We start from the raw sequence: 23,060 nt of genomic DNA, 5'->3' as shown, positions 1-23,060 counted from the left end.
TATTGAAATCAATATAGATATTACTCATTTTTGTATGTTTCCTAATTGTGGCAATATCTTTTTAGTAGAAATGGATCAAAGTGAATTTTTGTTTAGTTGAAGCAAAATATATTAGGTAGAGAGCTAGGGGACTAGTTTCATTTCCTTCTTTCCAACTGATTTTTTTTTATTCTGACTGTTTATGGCACATTTACACAAATTAGCATTGCCATTTGTGTAGTTGGAAACGATTTGAATAGATTGAGAAGCAAATTTTAAATGTAAAGAAGGTATATACCAGAAACCAAGTTATGCCTAGAGTAAAATGAAAACAAAAAGTCAAAATGAAAGATAGCAATTGCAAAATATTATAAATTATGTCACCTTTCTAAAAACTCCAAAGTCATAATAACATCTTATACATTATAACCATTATACCTGGAAATGTGCTAAGTATATTTTTTTCTCCTTTGCAGCTAATACAGACTATAAGTGCAGTAGATAAAGATGACCCGTTAGGTGGACAGAAATTTTTCTTCAGTTTAGCAGCTGTCAACCCAAACTTCACGGTGCAGGATAATGAAGGTAAACTTTGAGATTTGTTTAGTACCATTTCAATGAATGTTCTTGGATATTTCTCATAATGTAGTTACTATTAAACCATACAATGTGTCAGTGTATCGATGTGAGTTACAAACTTTGTTTTCATTTGATGCTTGATGCTACATTGTCCTAAGGTCTTATTTGACAGTGTTCAATTTCTAGAATTTAAAATAGTGAAATTTGTGAGAAATCTTTTTAACTACTAAAAAAATAAAAAAGACTGAATCAGGGCCGCCTCAGTAGCCTAGTGGCTAAACTACTTGCTTTGCGCGCACCAGGATCTCATATGGGCGCAGATTCTAATCCCAGTAGCCCCATTTCCCAAACAACTCCCTGCTTGTGACCTGGGAAAGCAGTCCAGGATGGCCTAAAGCCTTGGGACCTTGCACCAGAAGAGGCTCCTGGCTCCTGGATTCAGATCAGCTCAGCTCTGGCCATTGCAGTCGCTTGGGGATTGAATCATCTGACGGAAGATCGTCCTCTCTGTCTCTCCTCCTCCCAGTATTTTCCTTTCCAATGGAAATAAAGTAAATCTTTAAAAATGAATCTTGAAAAATCAGCAAGACAGAAAATCCCTTTAAAAAAGATTTATTTTATTTTTATTGGACAGTCAGTTATACAGAAAATCATTATTGCAAATAAAATAAAACCAGAATCTGAAAATCCAGTAAATAATAAACTAGAGTCTTATATTACTCAAGCTAATGCATCTTATCTACATTTTGGTTGCGCTGTGTAATTTATAGGCAAACCTATAACAATCTCATATAAGCTATTTTATGTCTATTTTAAGTCATGCTTAATAGGATGAAACAAGATTATTAAACAAAACTTTATAAATATTACATTTGTTTTAGATAATACTGCCAGAATTTTAACCAGGAAAAATGGATTCAACCGACATGAAATAAGTACCTATCTCTTGCCTGTGGTGATATCGGACAACGACTACCCGATCCAGAGCAGCACAGGCACGCTGACCATCCGGGTGTGTGCCTGTGACAGCCAAGGCAACATGCAGTCTTGCAGTGCGGAGGCCCTGCTGCTCCCCGCAGGCCTCAGTACCGGGGCTCTCATCGCCATCCTGCTCTGCATCATTATTCTGCTGGGTAAGACACCTGGGAGAAAACGGGATCTCTTTTATAAGGAATGCTTTACTGTGACTCTAAACAGCAAGTCTGCTCTTAGAGGGAGAAATTTCGTTCCAGTGACCAAGGTGCCACTTGTGATTCTGACATCCCATATCAGAGTCCTTCCTCTGCCTCCAGTGCCAGACTCCTGCTAACAGGAAGCTTGAGCAGCAGCAGGCTCAAGCACCCAGGTCCCTCCCTCCTTTGGGTTTGGCACAGTACAGTCTATTATGGGCCTTTGAGCAGTGAAACATCATATGGAAGAAATCTCTCTCTGTTTGCTTTTCAAATAAACAGAATAAATGAAGACAAATTCCAAGGAGTTTAAGGATAGACGGCTATTAAAATACTTCTAAAATGCTAATTTAACTACAAGTTGTTAAAAAGATTTCTTTCGTCTTTGAAAATGAAATAAAATTCTTCTACAGTAAAGTTCAAAGAATTCACCTTTTCCAGACATACCCTACAAATAGTACTTAAAGATGTTCTGTTGACAGAGAAAAGAAATGGTACCCACCAAAACCAAAGACAAACACGGAGGACATACAAATAAAGAGAAAAAGAAGACTAAGTCAAGCATTGTTAAAGCACTTATAAATAAATAAATGCAAATTATGATGAGTTTAGTAATAAACAGATGTTAAACTACTTCTTCCAAAATGCTCTCTACCTTAACCACAAGTTTTAAAATAGACTTGAATAAACTGAAACATTACATGCTACAATGGTTTACCTGACTAGTTACCATCCATAAGGATTTATAAAGAATGTTCTAACAGTAGTACAAGTCAGGCTTTTCATAATGTAACCTGGAATTCATTCAGATGTAAATCAACACTGAGAAACAAACCCTATCTTTCAGTGAAAAGACTGAACTAAGCAAAGGAACTGGGGAGAAATAAATGTAAAATGACTTGTGTATGGGTGTGAGATGCTGAGTGCATTTCCTGCTGGTCATGCTGGGTGTTGAGACGGGCTAGAATATTCTTAGAATCGTAGGTTCTAGGAACCAATCACGGCAGAAATAGCAAAGACAGCACCCAGCGTGCTGACCGCTGACCCAGGACACTCTCCTGAGTGTGGTATCGCGTTAGATTCTGTGCTGGCTTCTTTTTGGATCAATTGAAAAACTCCCATTCGGAATCAAAGGAACTGAAGATTTGGAAGAGTGTGATAGACCTTAAGTTCAATTGAAAAATTGCACATTAGGAGATCTCACTGAGACAAAACAAAGATAAATGTTAAATTTGTAACTTTGATAGAATGGGGATTCAAACTCTTGACAGGAGATAGAGAGATTTCAAAGAAGCGCATTTAAATATTGCCTGTTTCTCATATTTATAACATTAAGCTAAACAAATTACATTTTTGCAAATTTTAAAATATTCTGGACAAGAATAGATTACAATGTTATTAATAATGATTAGAGAGTGATGAACACTTTATAAGAGGTTAGAATCTAAAATAATGAAACTGACTGTTGTGTCATTGATTATTTAGTTTGTTTATGCCTTCTTTTTCATAAATATTCCATTTCTCTAAGTTTATTATAATACCTGTATGCATATAGATCATTATTTTATTAACTAAGTGGCAATTTGTTTATCTATGATTAACCATTAAATGGATGAGATATTCAAGTCCAGCTAAAAATTTTATGGAGGTCACACAATGATAATGTGCACATTTAAATGCACAATCATTTTATGTCTGCTTCTTTGGGAAGATGACGCAAAATGAGAATTTTCCTGACATTACAAGAGTAACATTTGTTAGACTGCAGGAGAACTGGTAAATTTCACTTTTACAATTCAACTTGCCTTTAATATAAGAAAATATTTTGAGGAAAGATGATAAACAGGCTAGTAATTGAAAACTCTAAAGAGTTATCCGAGGGATTTATACTTTGGCTTTCTAGGGAAAGTTTTTCTTTGAAATACATATTAAAGATAAAATCCCCAGTAAGAATAAGGGTAGCAAGCTTTAAATATTATTAACAGTAAAGCACTATAATTAGCATAATATTTCTAAAGCTTTTTATATTTTTAATTTACTATCTAGGTTTCTGTCTTTTTTTTTTTTTTACATAATGGAGTTGAAAGTTACAAATTTTCAAGACACGTTATTTCCAAGTGACTAAACCAAGGCACATTGCAGTTAATCACCATGTATGTAGGTTTCCAGAGGAATCTAAAGTTTATTTCCATCTTTTCTCTCCTTATGACATTTTGAGCCCCTACTATCTTGTATCTTCACCGAAATCATTACATTAACCTTTTACTTGATTTGCTTGCCCCAAAACAATGACACTTGAGTCTATAACCTAGAGAAAATTACTTTTTAACTACTTTGGAATTAAAAATCAAATTAAATTTACTCTCTAATTACATTAGCCTAAAACTGCTTTTGTGAGTATCCCTCGGACCTTAATCAAAAAATACCATACACAACACTTCAAGAAGTAAGGAAATGAACTTGGACTTGAAGCCAATCTTAGCAGATTTCCATTAGTAGACACTTTTTTGTCTTCTCACTGAGTAAAATAATTTGGCAGATAATAAGCAATCTGAGGCTTAAACTCTTTGCAGCATTAATCTGAGGAAGATAAAATGCTGTATTTTCTTTAAAGTTTCAGGAATAAATGATTTTCTGTTTCTGCCTTTTTTTTTAGTTCAGATTGTAAGGGGGTTAAAGATTTCCTTTTTTTGTTATTAGGTATTTTTAAAAAGTGTTTTGTTTTTCCTCACACACAATCTTAAACATGAACAGATTGAGTGTAGGCTGTCAATAAAAGGAGAAAATAGAACTCAAGACACCCTTCATAAAATAGCACAATAATCTCCTTACAGTTCTTACACTTTAAACGGTTATCTAAAGTGACTAAATACAGATACTTCCTCATAGAACAACTCAGAAACATTCCTGGCCTGCCTTTGATTTATAGGATTAGAATGGACTGTTGGTGATCATGTATTAGGGTGGGAAACTAATGCTGTCATGTTCGTGTGTTTACACTTAATTGTGCTTATCACGAGCATTTTTTCTGGGGTGGGGGAAAGTGTCCTTCCTGAGCAATACAAATTTCTACATGTTAGATTTATAAGTGTTTGACATTCATTCATTCAAGCTTCCTATACGCTTTGAGGAATTAATTCAATGTATTAGTTTGAATATATTCATTGTTGCCAGATAATCCTACATTTTTTCAGGTTTCTTTTAAAAAGGATACATTGCCATGGAAGACCTCAAAAATGTCTTAACTATGTCATGTCTAAATAGTAGAGTCTTTCTTAAATGTTCAGGGATTGCTTTTTAGAAATTAAAAAGAGAATCAGTCCATCAGCAAAATCAGCACTCCGTATGTTATAAACAATATTGATTTCAGTATTGTGGTCAAGCTGCAAAAAAAGGGGCACCACTGTTTTTTTAAGGACATATACATTTACTAATTTATAAGCCACAGGTGTGGAGAGAGAGAGAGAGTGAGACAGAGAGAGACAGACAGACAAAGGGAAGAAAGTGAGAGAAAGATTTCCATACACCAGTTCTTGCCCTAAGAGGCCTGTGGCCAGGGGCTTGGAACTCCATCCAGGTGGAGTGATCATTCACTGCCTCGCCAGGCGTCCTAGCAGGAGGCTGGATAGGAAGCGGAGAAGGTGGGGCTCGGTCTGTTGGTCTAATGAGATGCCGACATCAAGAGCAGCCACTGAACACTCTGCACCACAGTGGTGATCCCAGTTTGGACTTTCTTAGCTTATTTCAAACTGAATTCGACTTGTGTCTTTTAACAATAATAGGCTCCTAATGTGAGTGGTAAATTTTCTCTATCATCAATAAACACCTCTAAATATTTAGGGAAAAAAAAAAAAAGAGAGAGAGAGCCAGAACTTGATCCTGTTAACATTTCGCATCGCTTTAAACGGAAGTTATTATTTCTGTTCTTAAACACCTCCAACTCTTGCCATGCATCCTCTCCTTCCCTGACCCAACTCTGACTGCCCTGAGATTTAAAGCAAGCACATTCTAAGCTGTCAGAAAAACAAACAACAACAGAACACACTCGTGAATGGCCTTGACTCTTACATGGTCTTGACTCGCCCTCTAATGTATCTTCTTGCCTCTTTTTTTTTGAACCTAGTTATAGTGGTGCTGTTTGCAGCTCTGAAAAGGCAGCGGAAAAAGGAGCCTCTTATCCTGTCTAAGGAGGACATCAGAGACAACATCGTGAGCTATAACGACGAGGGTGGAGGAGAGGAGGACACGCAGGCCTTTGATATCGGCACCCTGAGGAATCCTGCATCCATTGAGGAGAAGAAGCTCCGGCGAGACATTATGCCAGAAACGCTCTTTATACCACGGAGGACTCCTACGGCTCCAGACAACACGGACGTGCGGGATTTCATTAACGAGAGGCTAAAAGAACATGACCTGGATCCCACCGCACCTCCCTACGACTCCCTTGCAACCTATGCTTACGAAGGAAACGACTCCATTGCTGAATCCCTGAGTTCATTAGAATCAGGTACTACTGAAGGAGACCAAAACTATGATTACCTCCGAGAGTGGGGTCCTCGGTTTAATAAGCTGGCGGAAATGTATGGTGGTGGGGAAAGCGACAAAGACTCTTAACCTACAAACTACGTCCTGTTCGAACAGAGCAAGTAACTTTAGGGCAGTCTCCGCTTCACAATATTTGATATTCAGGAGAATTTTCCTGTCACTCAGCACAATTTTTTCCCATCTAGTTTTTAATTTGTTCATTAATTCCATTAATTCTTTCTTGTAGGATGTCTCATGGAATATATATGACAGTTTATTTAATCACTTCCAAGAGCCAAAGCTATGGAAATTCAGTGTTGTCCATTTTAGTAAATGAAAGATGAACAGGATAGGTTTCCCGTAAGCAACCTCACAAACAAGCCGCTTCTGTTAGATACACACCCTGCCCTTGCGAATAAAGCTTTTAAAAAAAAAAAGAAGAAGACAAATTTTAAGGTATATCCTGTTCTGTATATTAAATTAAACAAGAAGTACATGTGGTTATAGTAGGTGTGATATGCAACCTGGTATACAAAACATTTGTGCAATTTCATTTCATCAAATTCTATCTGCTAATGTTTTATATTTATATTTTTGTATTTATTTTTAAAAAAAATAAACCAGTTTTTACAACTACTTGCTTTGCAGCTTCTTTCTTCACTAAGAAAAATAAGAACTAAATACATTGAGTTAGAACAAGAATCCAGAGTCACTACAATTGATATGAAATATGTAACCAAATTAGGATGATCCGTCCAAGAATGATTTTCTCTGTGAACCTGGTTAGGCTGTAAGATGTGAATATATATTCATTTCAAAAGTAATCTTTATACACAACTAAAATTATCTTTGTAGGTAGGGGCCGAGTACCTTGTCTACCTCCTGGGTGACCCCTGAATGTCCTCTCTGGGTACCTGGGTTTTATCCCACTTCTTCCAATCCAGTCTCTAGCTGATTTGTACCCTAGGAGTCAGGTGGCCCAGGTCCCTGTGACCCATATGGGAGAACTGGAAGTTGTCCCGGCTTGGCCTGTCCAAACTGTCACAGGCATTTGGACGTTGACAGAGGGAAGAACAGATTTCCTTTTTTCTCTCCCTCTGTCCTGTTCTCATACAGCCACAGCTCTTCTCTTTTTGTTACTCTAGCTCTCGGGAACTTTGCCTTTCAAATAAAATTAAACCAAGACACATACATTTTAAAAAGTGTATCATTCAAACAAATTGAAAGCATCTTCTCCTTACGCTGAAGACACCAGCAGCTCTGCCATTCCGTTTCGTTCTTCACGAAGACACTGAAATAATGAAGCATGTTCTCATTTTGCACGATATCTGTGCTGTTGAAGATTATAGACAATAACAGTTCAGAGAAATTTCAGACAAAAATAATCCTTTAATGGAAAATATACTTGCCTCCTGTGGTGATTCTGAAAATGCCTTGTAATGACAGTAATAATACTGAATATTCCATTAAGACACAACATTGCAATTATGTCAAGTTTTAGAAAATGCATTACACATTTTTTTTTGTAACAAAGTCTGTTTTTCAGTCAATGAATGACTCATAGGAAAGAAAAAAAAATTAAAATATAAAATTATTGCCAGCTAATTATCAAAAGTTTTTAAGAATCAAGGAAGCCAGATGCCTCTAAGTCCTCGTTTCTCAAACTCCAGGACATGAATTATTTACTAATGGAGCGCTTCCCTGGTCCTGGACTGGAAGTCACGCTCCCTGCTGAGTGTGCGATAAACAATACCAAAGATTTATGTGGTCTCCAATTAGCAAAGAGAAAAATGCCATCTTTCAGAATAAATCAGGGTGCAATGTTGACATCTTCCTAATGAAAAATTAATTATTTCAATCTTTTGGAATGATATTTTTTCCAACATCCTGGTTGACAGAACCACATCATTTTAACCAGAAATGCTTTAGCTTGCTTAATTAGGAAAGAAAAATGGCCCATTTTAAAGAATGCATAAAATATCACTGTAAGTATTCCTTAATGAATCAACAAAAATATGAAAGCATTGAAGATGGGCAAGAGTACAATAGAAAACCGGAAGGGAAACTGTGGAATTTTTTTCCAGTTGTAGAATCAACTTGAATTTGGAGCATGACATTTACAGCTCCACGGGTAGGGAAGAACAACTTCCCTCCCACATTTATCTGAACAAACCTCCTGTATAATGTCAAATCCTGAGACAGGAGCTTAGCACTCTGACCATGATCTTTGTCTCTCTGCTTTCCCAATCACAAGGTTTTTAGATACATTCTTTCTTATGATTTAGAATTTGCCCTGTGTTCTGCTACCTGCATCCTATTCAAATGTGTTACATTTTCTTTCTTTCCACTCCTCATATAGCTTAAAGAAACTTCTCCTAAAGGATTTTGTTAATATCAGTGCATCTTTGCTATTTTTTAAGTTAAATCTGCCTCTGGCATGGCATCTACTTTCCTCTTAGAATAGGATTAAGCACTGAAAAGCAATTTGCTTAACATTTTTATTTAACACCTTAAGCACAAAGCACATAATTAAAGTGCTTACTTTCATTTCTTGAAGAATTAAGTTTTATTGTAGTCAGAATTTGATGACATTTGTAATAATGTTGAGCAAGGGAATATGCTCAACCGAGGGTTAAGGAGCAATTGGCCCCCTTGTCCAGGGTTCCTGGAATTTGGATGACAGTAATACTCTAAGTTTAGATTACATTGGGTGAAATTGTAAAACCTGATAAAATGCTAGCTCCCACAGGGCACTGGGCACCAAGCAGGCATTACATAAATACTTGTTGCGTGATTGATTAAGCTTGGCATTCCAATACTTTGTTTTCTAATTTTGGGAGTGCAGAAAATGTCAGGTTTCATGCCTTCCCCACCCTCAACAAAAAAGGCAACATGTTTCATTCATATTTGAAAAAGCATATTCTAGAAATGTCACAGTAACCTTTTAAGATGACAGTCTCTGCCTAGGAATTTTTGACAACAGCTATGCACAACTGTGCCAGCTACAGACTGAGACTTTCTTACATCATCTTTCCAAAAGTGATAGCCTGGGCAGACAGCATGGGATGACTGGCTGGAAGCAAACACAATCTCGATGCACTTTTATAAACTTGTTTTGGAGACAAAATTAGAAAAGTGAAATTTAACTTCTCGTTTTTTATGTTGGCAAGTAAATGATTTCATTTATTTAAAGATAAGCTTATTATACCTTTAGTTCCCTGCATAAGAAAATTAAATACCTACAAATACCAAATGCAATTAATATTGTGCCTGGAGACATTCTTCACTATCAGGTCCTCAGTGTTGTTGAATTGGTAAGAAAAATAAAGACAAACACAAAGATTATTCTCCAGATGATTTAAAGCATAACGAGGCAGCATTTTAATGATAGGTTTCAATATATGCAATGTCAGTGGTGAAATAATACATTTAATGTAATGTTTCATAAACTTACAGTTTATTAAGACTGATTTATGATAGCAATAATGAATAAGAAGCTGGGTGACAAGGATGGTGATGGTGATATGTTTATTTATGAAACATGCTTTTTGACCATTTTGATTCCCACAAATAACCACATTTATTGTCACAATGATCCTGTTAGGTAAGTGGTATTATCTCCACTGTAGCTTTAAAGCAAATTTGGGAACAGTAGCTTAAATACAACTGTGCAAGGGCTACTCTGAGTACCCAATGGAGCTTAAGAGCAAAAAATGATTCAGTTCTCTGCTAGTATTTTTAGATAAAACTCTAAAACTGAGAGTAATAAGATAGCCAACATTGACATCCTAGGGTAAAAATGACAAAGTCAGCAGTGTTTTTATGGACGATGTAACTCTTGCTTTAAAATGAAGATAATGGGGCCCGGCTTCATGGCCTAGCGGCTAAAGTCCTATCTTTGCAAGCACGAGTATCTTATATAGGCACCGGTTCTTGCCCTGGCGGTCCTAATTTCCATCCAGCTCCTTGCTTGTAGCCTGGGAAAAGCAGTCAAGGACAGCCCAAAGCCTCTGGACCCAGCACCTACGTGGGAGACCCAGAAGAAGCTCCAGGCTCCGGGCTTTGAATCAGTTCAACTTCAGCCATTTCTGCCACTTGAGGAGTAAATCGGCGGACAAATCTTCCTCTCTATCTCTCCCACTTTCTGTGTATCTGACTTGCCAACAAAAATACATACATCTTACAAAACTGAAGATAATGCTTAAACCACAGGAATGTCATATGACAAAATAAAAATTAAAGGTAAAATGAATTTAAAAATAAGAAAAATGACTACTAGATTGTCTAACGGGTACAGTCACATGTTAAGTTAGAATGCCAACAAGTAACACTTGTTGACAATCATAACCAGTGTTCAAGAGAATTTCTCCCAGTGTAGTTTTACATTGCTCTACATAAGGAAAGCTAAACATATAATACTAGTGAACATATTTAAAATTTTACATTGCAATGCTTTAGAATTACATGCTTATGAGCAGTTATACAAGAAGGTAGTATGCACAGGCATTTGGCCTAGTATGGAAGATTCCAATCAAGATATCTCAATCCTGTTTACCTGCTTGGCTGTCCAGCATATGACTCCAGCTTCCCACATGTGCAGATCTTTGAGAGCAGTGAGGTTGGCAAAGGGCAGTAGACGGCTGCTTCAGACGGGGAAGATCTGGATGGAGTTCTCGACTGACTTCAGCTTGGAACTGGCCGAGTGTTGGCCATTAGGGAGAACGCATCTCTGTCTGCAATGTGAATGAACGCTCATTTTAAATAGAAGAGAAAATTTAATCTCCCTGCCCATTATTATAATAAAATGATAATGCTAATGTATGGAATTCAATCTTTGCAGCAAATGATGGGAATAAATTTCCCATTTTGGCTTTTTAAAGCTTGTTTGTTGTTTGTTTGTTTATTGTACTTCTTTATTTGAAAGAGTGAATTACAGAGAGGCAGATTTATGCACAGAGAGAGAGAGAGAAAGTTTGTAATCCTCTGCTTCGTTCCCCAATTAGCAGCAAGGATGTTGGCTGTTCTAGGTCCAAGGCAGAAGAAGTGTGAGTCTCCAACCAGTTTTCCCATGTAACATAGGAGTCCATGGACGTGGGCCATCTTCACTGCCTTCCCAGGTGCATCAGGGACTCAAGTCAGCACCTCCGTGGAATTCCACTGACATGATGCAGGCTTAACTCAGTGTGTTTCAATGCTGGCCCCTGCATTTGTTTCATTTGTTTATTTTCTTAGTGCTTCATTTAAAAAAAAAAAAGATTTATTTACTTGTATTGGAAGGGTAGATCAGATTTTTGGAAAGAAGGAAAAACAGAGAGAACGATCCTCCATCCGTTGGTTCACTCCACCTTGGCCTGACCACCTTGGCCTGGGCAGAGCATATCTAAAACCAGGAGCCAGGAGCTTCTTCCATGTTTCCCATGTAGATACAGAGTTTAAAAGTTTTGGGCCATTATCTGCTGCTTTCCCAGGATACAGGTAGGGAGCCGGAGGGGAATGGAGCTGCCAGAACCGGAACTAGTGCCCACATGTGGTCCTGGTGCTTGCAAGTGAGAACCAGGCATTGAACCCTTGCCCTGGGCCCCATTTTGTTGTTGTCGTTGTTGTTGCTGTTTAATTATTTAAATTCCTTCTCTTTCACATCTTGCCAGGATTATGGTGCCAGTAGGCCTTGTGTTACAGTGAGTTAAGCTGTACTGTGCAAGCCCTATTTCACATGTTGGAGTGCAGATTCCAGTCCCAGTGTTCTGCTTTTGATATAGCTTCCTGTTTATACATCACGTAAGAAGACAATGACTCCAGTGTTCCATGGCCTATGGCCCCTCTGAACAACCCAGGTGAAATTCCTGGCTCCTGGCTTTGACTCGTGTGGTCCTATTGTGGACATTTGGAAAGTGAACCATCAGATTTGAGCTATAATCTTCCTCTTTCTCTTCTGCTCTCTTGCTCTGCCATCAGGTATAATATTTTAAAACCATTTCACAGTTGGCGAGGCCTAAGAGACTGTACTACTATTCGTCATATTTTTCTTAGAGTGATGTTGAATAAAAACTATGTCAAAACCTCAGCAGTCTGATAGAAATAGTAATCACTGCCTTGTGATCACAATCACCTGTTAAACTGTGGTTTGTGCGTGCCTCTCATTTTGACATCAACGGGAGTTGACCTATTTATTTCTCATAACAGAGGAATATGCAGCTATCAACCAATGATAACAATATGTACAGAGGTTGAGAAACTGTTTTTATAGCTTTTGCTGATTCCCAGTGAAAATATTTATTTTTCTCACAAGTTTCCTAACATTATGATGTTAATTACTGCCTTTGAATAATATTATAAAAATGGCTAAGGATTAAAATGAAAATGAATTTTCCCATTTATTTTTTTCTAAGAATTTGCATTTGTCAAAAAAAAGAGAGACAGATCTGTAGCTTAACTCAGAACCCCAGACTTTAAAAAAGAAAAAGCAAGCCACTCTGTCAGTGATGCAACTCTTAGGCATAAATCCATGTGAACAACCTCATTGCCCACTTTCCAACGGAACTGCCTGCTTGTCTATTGATGTCCTTGTCTGGGTCAAAGGAATCATGCCTGCAATCTTTTCACAGGAATGCAGAAAAACAAGAGCAGGTTGCTCTAATTCCACATTTACTCTGAGGCATTCTGTAGTCCTTTGAGTTTCTAATTTTCTCTACAATATAAGATAGATATTTAATTTCTTTGGGTTCCCATTGCCAATTATTGCCATCCCAATAAAAGTTCACTTTCACTAGATATCGCAAATGCCCTAGAACAAAAATAGTAAAACATCCAGGGTAATTCATTGCTGTCTGGTTAGATTTTCATTTCATTTAAGCCAAAAACAGAAGAAAACACAGACATATTCACCTACCTGTGTCAGAAGCATGAGAACACCAGGCAATACTATTGTTATTAAAATTGGCACCTGCAGGGCCAGGCACAATAACCTAGCGGCTAAAGTCCTTGCCTTACACATGCCAGGATCCCATATGGGCACCAGTTCTAATGCCAGCGGCCGCAGGTCCCATCCAGCTCCCTGCTTGTGACCTGGGAAAGCAGTGAGGACAGCCCAGGCCTTAGACCCTGCACCCGTGTGGGAGACCTGGAAGTGACTCCTGGCTTCGGATCAGCACAGTTCCAGCTGTTGTGGCCACTGAAGAAGTGAACTGGTGAATGGAAGATCTTTCTTTGGAAGTGAACCAACAGACAGAAAGTCTTCCTCTCTGTCTCTCCTCCTCTCTATATATCCAACTTTCCAAAAAAAAAAAAAAAGTTTAAAAATATCTTAAAAAAAGAAAGTAGGTGAGGAATATAAGCAATAAAAAGATATTCAGCTTCACTCATTCATACAGGAAATTTTAAAACTATAATGGTACATAATTACCTGTATTGCAAAGATTTAAGCCACATTTTTGGCAACACACTATATTTACAACAAAACTGATATATAGGAACATTTATTTAAGATGGTGATATAGGTGCTGAGTTCTTTGTTATGACCACACAGTACAGGCAATGAAAGTCAAACTAGACAACTGGAATTGCATCCAACTCAGAGGCCTCTGCACATCAAAGTAAACCAGCAAAAGCATGAAGAGACATCTGACAGAATAAGAAAAATATTTTGCTAGCTACTTTTCTGACAAAGGATTAATATCTTGAATATGTCAACAGCTAAAAAATAAATTTGACAACAGCAACAAAAATTCCAGTAAGAAACAGGCAGAAAAACTCAACTGATAGTCATCAAAAGAAAAAAAAAATCCAAAGGGCTAGAAGACATAGTAAAACACTCCACATTCCTACATTAATTTTAAAAGCATTTGCTGGGTGTCTATTAAATATCCGTTCTAATCGGACTCTATTTTTCAGGATTAAGTAAAACATACTCATATCTGCGTTCCCACAAAATTAACTTTCTATTGTGTATCTACATTTGTATCTATCTTCCCACCTATATTTGATAAGTTCAACCTGAAACAATTGTATGGAAGATAATTACATCTCATATGATACCCCCTGATGTTTTCAAAATTTAAGTTTAATAGGCACGCTCTATAGCTCACTAACATGTTTTGCAACCAACAAAATGAGCTTGGAGTCTAAACAATTTTTTTTGAAGTTTGTTTATTTAGACTTCAACCCCCAAATCTTTTGGGGTTCAGGAAATAGGCCCTGGCACCTCCTGTTTTCCTTGCTTTCTTGTAAGCGAGGACAATTCCCTAACATCTGTGTTCCAAGCACCATGTGATGCCTTATCTGTGATCATCCATTGTAACTGACACTCCCTGAGCCCTGATGGTGGGAGAGGGAGCAGCAGAACAGAGAGGGAAGACTGTGACGTCTCATTACATCAACTCCAGAGCTCTCCTACTCTTATTTTGCTATGCCCATTGGTTTGCTTTCTTATCTTCAACGAGCCAGTGAATAAACAGATCTCTTTCTTGGTCATTTTGCTAAGGAAAACGGCACAGAAAATGCTATTTCCTCATCTCAGTTGTATCTTCTCTCCTCCAACACAGTGATTCTTCAAGTGGACTTCCATTCCTTTTATTCCTAACACTAGATCTCTCCATGGAATACACTGCCACTCACTGTTCAGGATTCACTATTTGCTAAGTCCTGTTCCTTCAATCTCATTCTTCATTTTGTAAGTTCAGAGCTAAGCCTGGGGACTAAACAGGCCGGTCATTGGATCAATGATTTGGATTCTGTCTCAAGTCTTAATTTTAAAGTTCATTCTCTTTAGATCTTGACTCATCACTTTCAAGTAACTGAGAAAATTGTATTAACTATAAAGAAGAAATGTGTAAGATAAAATTATTTAATCTTTATATTCAAAGAAATACAATAATAAGGGATTTATATCTACTTAACATTTTAAATATATTTATGTTTAAGATTGTAATTGTTGAGGCATTTTCATGATTTTCATGTGAAAGAAAAACACTTATTTTGTTATAATAGACATAAAACTTGGTTCTCAAAGTAATATTTTTCAGAATGATAAAGCAAATGTATCTCTTTTGAAAATTATTTTTATAAGTAAAATCAACAGAATGTTAAAATATGTCGTAGGTTTTATATTAGGTAAAGTTGTCTTAGGTGTGGAGAAATAATGGGTATAGCATTTAGATATGCTAATGCACCTTTCTATTTGTAGTTGAGCGTGTGAATAATCAAACATTTTAACATGTGCTTAAATAGCAGAACACATGGGCTTTAAGGATGCATTTAAATAGTGTGTTTTCTTTCTAATTCTTGAAGCTATTTTTCACAGACAGTGACACTTCCAGAGAGGAGACATTTACAAATGTCATTAATAACATATGCATTTGTGCATATGCAAATTTGTTTAAACATAAATGTATATACATATTTGTAATGCTGTTGTAGGTACATATAGGACTGTTTTGTATTACATATAATCTACATGTCTATCCATTTAAATCAATACTACATAACTTCCTTCATAATACTTCTTTGTACTAGCCTTTTTGACCAGCCCATTGTTACAGCAATCCAGCAGTGATTGAATTTATTGCTTTTCTTTGGGGTATGTTATTTTTAAATGTTATAATTTAAACATAGAATTTGTTGAATTTCGAATGGTATGGTGAGTGGTAATCACTGTGGCCTACAGAGTGTGTTCCTCACGTCTCGTTTCAGTAAATTCACTCTCTCTAATCTCCCCAGTGATTCGGTAACAATCAGTTCTGTCTAGAGCTTCTTATAAGTAAAATCAGCTCATGTATAACTATCTTGTTACCCCTTCTTTCACATAACATGATGATTTTGAAATTAATTTACCTTTCTGTAAATGCCAGTTGTTTGTTCTTTTTATTTATAAATGAAATATACTTGAATGACAAAAATTTTATTCTTAATCTGTTAATGAACATTGGTGTATTTTCCTCTCCCTGATTATGATATATATGAAGTTCCTTTTACAGTGAATAGTCTTTTGAGAGTAATTGCTGCATCCTATGGTTGTGGTATGGGCAAGTGTTGGCAGGACCATGTTTAAATTTTCTAAGAAACTACCAGAGGTGTTTAAATTTGTGATTACAATATTTTGTATTCCCAGCAAGGGATCAAACAGACTCCAATTTCTCACATACCTGCTGTTTTTTTAATACTTTCAGACTCTACTTTGACTTATAGGTTAAGACTGCATTGGGTAGGTCCACAGCCCGAAGTGGATGGAGTATCTGTCCTATGGGTTTGTAAACAAGCTCAACTTCCCAAACAGATTCATAGTAATCTACACGCTGAAAGGGAGAAAGTGGTGGCTCAAGTGCTGGGGTCACTGCCATTCATGGAGGAAACCAGGTAAAATTAGAGAACCACGAACTGCCTGGAGAGCACCAATGGATATGAGCATTTGGGATTAAATAATCTTTCCTTAGAGATTATAAAATAGGGCCCTGTGCAGTAGCCTAGTGACTAAAGTTCTCACCTTGAATGCGCTAGGATCCTATCTAGATGCAGGTTCTAATTCCAGCAGCTTTGTTTCCCATCCGGGTCCCCACTTGTGGCCTGAGAAAGTAGTTGAGGATGGCCCAAAGCCTTGGAACCCTGCACCAGCATGGGAGACCCAGAAGAGGGTCCTGGCTTCAGATTGGCTGAGCTCCGACCATTGTGGCTACTTGAGGAGTGAATCAATGCATGGAAGATCTTCCTCTCTGTCTCTCCTCCTTCCTGTATATTTGACTTTCCAATAAAAATGATCTTTTAAAAAAATTATAAAATAAATTTTGAACATCTTTAAAAGGCAGTAGGAAATAATTTTCTTGATGTTGGTATTTGCATTTCCTTGGTGAGTAATGATTTTGTGAATTCATTCATGTGATTCAGAAGTCTTTTGCACATTTTATAAATTGTGTTACACTTATAATAGTATTGTAACATAAACATATAAATCTTTTGACAGTTATATGTCTAAGTGTTTTCTGCCAGTTTTTGAATTTCCCTTTCATTTTTTCTCAAGGATATAGTTTAAAGGTATCTTAAAATTCTGATAAAGTGCTATTTGGCAAATGTTTTTGTTCATTTCTGATTATATCTTTGTCTTCTTTAGGAAAACCTTATGTTTTTACGTACAGCATACTCTCCCAGGCTGCTTAAAGCATTATAGCTAAATATTTAGATTCAGTTCTATTACCCACTCCAATTCAATTTCTTTTTTCTGATATTTTTGAATTAGGTATATATTTATTTCCCTCATTTAGTTACAATTTTTTTGAAAAGCTAAGTTTTTGCTAGTAATTTGCAATCATACTTGTATAAAAAGTTAATTGAACCTGAATTTTGTATCTGTTTCTCAGTTCCATTCTATTCTATTTACCTACTTGTAGGTCCACAAATACTTCACAAATGAGAGACTATGAATTCTGGGCTTTGAGTAGAAATTCTAGAAAGATTTGCCTTTTTGTAGTCCTGGGTTGGTCTGTATCTGATGAATGAACCAGCAGAAGGGAGAATTGGCCTGCCTCTCAGTCTGTTTCTATCTCTCATCACCTTGCAAAGCAACAACAACAAAAAGAGTAGAAATTGCTATTTGAAAAAGCAAATAAATGAAAGCAATAGTATATCTTTAAATATATAACATGATCAATCATGCCTTTAAAACCTCTCTGATTAATTTTGTATTTTTCATTGCCATGAATTTATCACACTTATAAAAATTACTATGAATAGATATTATTATAACTATTACTATGACTTTTAAATTATTATCATCAGTAATGTATACTTATTCTATAGAAATACACTATATTAAAGATTGGTGGCAATCATTAACCTTACTTATTTGTGTTTCCAGGTTTATTTTCAGAGCAACCAGTACATCCTGTAAGATCTTCAACTTCTGTAGAAATAATTATTGCCGTATTTCACTCTAATCTGACGTTTTTATCAATGTATCTAAGAAGATATTCTATGTTATGTTAGCTTAATAATTTATCATAATTGACTGCTGAATAGAGAATTCTATGTTATCTACAGGAATGAACTCATTGAGTTCCAGAGAGAATTACTGTTGATCTGCCTAAGGTCAAACAAACCAGCATTCATTAAGACTAATCACAGGAAGTTCCTTCCCACATCTATCTTTCCAGCGACTTCATATGAAAGTCGTCATTTGAAACAATTACATAGATTTGATTATTTATATCATATGAAATAAATATGATAGAAATCCACATACAACTAAAATTATGAAAGCGTTTTAAAATGTCAAAGCTATGCAGCTCTATGCTGCTCAACGCTATAATTTTCTCTCCGTTGAGTATTTGGGAAACTCAAGTGTGTAAGTTCTGGTACCTTCTTAAGCAAGAAACTTGCTTTCTTGGCAGGTATTCTTCTTCCAGTCAATTTCATTTGATTCAGTGATGAGAAAAATACAATAATACTGAAAGACTCCGTGTTTCCTTGTCAATCACTTAATCAGGTGAACAAATTTTAAAACCAATGATGATGTTTTTATGTGAATAGTTAGTAATTGTAACAGATCAATATTCTTGAGTATTTTTGATCAGTTGTCTAGATCCTCTGGCCAGTTAACTATTGAAGTATCTGTGGACAATGTTTCCTGTTATGGTAACATAATCGTAAAACTAGGAAAACAAAGAAAATATAAAATTCAAGATAATGACTGTATTTAAACTTATAAACTAATTAAAGTTATTATATATTCCATTCCTCTTTATTCTTATCGCCCAATATGCAATATTATATGAATGCAGTTCTTTTAAATTTTTAGTATTAATCAGAAGCCCTTGATTATGTGATAATACTTTTATTGGGTTCTGTAACTGTATTGTAGCCAGTTAAAGCATGGTATGCAACGCCAGCATTCCACAACTGTGCAGGTTCCAGTCCCGGATGCTCAATTTCAAAGTCATTTTCCTATTACTAAACTGGGAAAATGCTGGAGGGTGCCCTTGTGCTTGGACCTGGGACTTGGCCCAATCTGGCCTGGCCCAATCCCTCCCATTGCAGCCATTAAGCAAGTGAATCAGTGGATGGAAGACCCCAGTCTCTATTTCCCTGTCTCAGTCTGCAACTCTGCCTTCCAAATAAATAGATACAATACATATTTAATAACAACAATAATAATACTTTCTTTATTTAAGGTATGCTGTTCTAAATACAATAATTTATTTCACCTCTATGTTAAACTGTATTGGCAGATCAGCCAAAGAAAGTGTCTTTACAACCAGCAGATCCTATCTCACATTTTTTATTAGCTTCATTGCAATGTCACCTGCTTTTTCTATGGTTGACATGTTTATTTCTTTACTGTTTCCCTCTCTCAGATAATTTCTGTTAGTCCTTGATTCTTAATGATGATCAAAAATCAGATTGTTTTTAGAAAGCAACATGTGCTGGTCTCCTTTGTTCGAGAATATTTGTTTCAAAGAGTATGATTTCAAGGATGGAATAAAACTGAAACAAGGCATTCTTTCCTCTGTTCAAAATTCTTCTGCACTGGTGCTTTCTTCCATGGCATTCACCTGTCCAGGATAGGACACATCCATGCGTTGGGGTAACCTGCTGCTCCCGACGTGTCAATAGAATGCTTAAACATTTAAGGGAAGAAATACCTCTTCCAAGTGTTGTTCCAGCATGGAGTTTCTACAATAGAAAACGCCAAGTTGCCTGCAATTTTGAATCATTTATATGCAGCAATCAATTTTTGCATCTTAACTTAGGACTCCAGAAATTCAGAAAATTTTCTCCTCTAATATCTGTGTTTCACAAAATTCATTTTTTATGTTTGACACGAATCAATATCCCATATCAAGGCACATTGTAAAGTGCGTTAATTCTTCGGCAGATGTCTGCCCTTCTAGCCTAGATTTGATCTCATTTGGCTCTACTAATTTTTTTTTTAAGAAAATAGAACAATGCAAGATCCTTTGTGTCTTCTAGAACAACAACAAAATATTCTCACGTGTGCAAATGATGTAGTCACTTGTAGAAGTCAGTCTAGCAGCTTAGTACAAAACAAACCACTTACGACATTATCCGGTAATGCTGCTCCTTAGAACCACCTCCTTCAACACTGGCACCTCACATGGGCACCAGTTAGAATCCTGTGTGCTCCAAATGTGGTTCAGTCCTGTTACTCTGCCTGGGAAAGCAGTGAAGGATGGCCCATGTGTTTGGGCTCCTGTACTTAATGTGGGAGATTCGGAAGACTTCTCGCTTCATTTAGGGAGTGAAGTAGCAGAGGGAGAATCTCGCTCTTCTTTGTCTCTCTGTAAAAGTTGCCTTCCAAATAAATAAATCTAAAAAAAGAAGCAAACCCATGAAAAAGCCATATCTGGGGTATTAGTAACAGATACGTGAAAATTCTCTTTACATTTTTCCCAATTTTGCTGTCAAGTTAGAATACTCTAGAACACATTCCATCTTTTTCATTGTAAATCCATTTCTGTCACACACACACACAAATCTTAAACTAAAAGAAATATATTTTAAGAAATTTGCCCAAATGTGAAATGCTTGCTACGCCAAAATGTAAGAAGCAATATGCTATTATTGGAAATTTTACAAAATACATACAATTACTTTCCAAATTGTTTTTAAAACCTACATAACAAATAAAAATGCATAAAATTGCCAAAATCATAATTTTGAGCTCAAAAAGATTATTATGATTTTTACATTATTATAATTTTAAATAGCTCAATTTGCTATTGGAAAAAACTGAATGCTGTTCTGCGGTTTCTATTGAAGTGTGAGGCACCAATTTAACTTATCTAGGTTAACAGTCAGTAAGAATGATTCAAAGGATGAATCCAGGGGACTGCTTCTTTGTTGAGAAAGTTCTTAAGTGAAGTGTTGGGAAAAGAAAACGAAGGAGGGGCGATTTGGCGATGAAACGGAGTATAGCTGCTCTTTGCTCTCTGTGACAGTCTGTGTTCAAGCATCATTTGAGAAACTTTTTTCTGAATAAGGTGTCTTATTCATCTACCTTTCATCAAAATAACAAACACCCAAGAGAAGCTACTTGTGAAGAAAAACTGCATATTTTTGACCCATAATTTGCAAGGATGCTGTGGTTTTGCTAGCTGAATGACCGTGTTGGGCTGGCACCTCGTATGGGTGAAGGACCAGGTGAGCCCTGCAGAGGAGTGAGAGCAAGTGCGCTTCATTCAGGCTTATGTAACATTTACTTGTGAGAACGCCTTCCAAGGTGAGGCTCATCCTTAATGTCCAAGGACCTCCCACCAGGTCAATCTTCTAAATGCCACAAATGGATCAGGTGCCCACCTTCTTGTGGGCCCAGGCCTCTCACAGACCTGTGAGGACACTGAAAGTGATCATTGGGATCCAGTAGATTTCTGTGTACATAATAAGGTCTCGAGATATCTTACCAGATCCTCAACATACCAGAAAAGTCCAGAGGGGTTGTAGGGAAGTACACAATAGCATAGCTCTAACATCAGTGGGTTGCAAGATTTAAACAACGAGATACAAGCTCAAAATCATGAAGGGTCATCTTGCACTCCATTTAGGAAGAAAAAATCACTCTCTAGGTTCTTCAGTGATTTGTGGGACTATGGCATTCTATTGACATTTTAAAGTCGTCTCCTCCTTTGTTTAATACATTTGTTTTGTAGAAATGTTGAATAAGACAACAATTAGTAATGTAGATTCCATAGAGCAGGAGAAAATGACAGATGTTGAGCTCCACATTTGCGACAGAAATTGGTAGCAAAGACGACTGGAGGATTCTTAACCTAAAGTATTGAACACAAAGTTAGCAAAAACTATTTTAAATCTCTCAGCATAATCTAACTTTAGCAAGTAGGAGGAAACAGGGAACAAATTCTAATTATACAAAGGTTTATCAAGAGAATGTTGCCATTTCTCAAGGACAAGAAACAAAGACTCAAAGAAAAATAAACTCCACGTTTACTTTTACTCCACATCAACAAGCTGTACCAGCCATTGTGGTCACTTGGGGAGTGAATCATTGGACAGAAGATCTTCATCTCTGTCTCTCCTCTCTCTATATATGCCTGACTTTGCAATAAAAATAAATAAATCTTCTTTTAAAAAGTTCCTTCTCTATAACATAACATCATGAGACTCAATAAAGTTTTCTTGAGTTTGAACTTTGTATTTTTAGACTACACATTCTTAAGTTAGTGAAATTTATCGTTCATGCAGTTGATTTTTAATGTGAAAATTACTCTAGGGTGTAAGGATAGAATATTAAGTTTTATGTTAGCACCTAAATTTTCTCTTTGCTGACTGAATATGTATATTTCAATTTTAACTTGTATTTTGAGCCTAATTATGATATTAATTCCTTTCTTGCTAAGTAAAAATTCCTTGAGGATAAGTCTAATTTTTAATTTATGTTATGCTCATAGAAACTGTACATAGGTCCTCCTATTCAACAAACATTCAGACAATATTTGTGAATAAATGAAATAATTATTTATAAACTCTTCCCAAGTATTTTTTTTCTGTTGGAATAATGCAATATTTTTCTAGAAATGAATCTTTAAGAAGGCAATTATCTTAATGTTCCAATTTGTTATTTGAAACCATTTTTTAAAGAGATAGTATTATACCTAATGCAATGGAGAAATTTGCTACAGTTGGAGACTGCAGAAAAAAGTAGGGGCACAATAAACCTTTTCAGTGACTATAAAAGAAAATTATCTCTTCCTCACACAAGGTTCTTTCTTATCCAATTTCTACATTTGTGCAGATTTCAGGAAAGATTGTCCTTTTTAAATTATTAAGAGATTGCCTGACACCTAGTGG

The 23,060-nt window shown here is 36.3% G+C and overlaps 1 protein-coding gene across 1 annotated transcript in view; it reads left to right on the top strand.

The window, feature by feature from the left end:
* Positions 1-6,887, top strand: part of CDH10 (cadherin 10) — a 120,810-nt gene extending 113,923 nt beyond the window's left edge. Inside the window, exons 10-12 of the mRNA XM_040977653.1 lie at positions 456-564; positions 1,440-1,691; positions 5,851-6,887. Of these exons, the coding sequence (XP_040833587.1) occupies positions 456-564; positions 1,440-1,691; positions 5,851-6,341 (852 nt within the window). The 3' untranslated portion in view covers positions 6,342-6,887. The remainder of the gene's footprint in view (positions 1-455; positions 565-1,439; positions 1,692-5,850) is intronic.
* The last annotated feature ends 16,173 nt before the right edge of the window (positions 6,888-23,060 follow it).

This window comes from Ochotona curzoniae, unplaced genomic scaffold (genome assembly GCF_017591425.1).
Source record: "Ochotona curzoniae isolate NIBS_2020 unplaced genomic scaffold, NIBS_Ocur_1.0 contig_2754, whole genome shotgun sequence".
NCBI classification, from domain to species: Eukaryota; Metazoa; Chordata; class Mammalia; order Lagomorpha; family Ochotonidae; genus Ochotona; species Ochotona curzoniae.
Note: the sequence above shows the minus strand (reverse complement) of the source record. Positions and strands in the feature narration are given on the sequence as shown.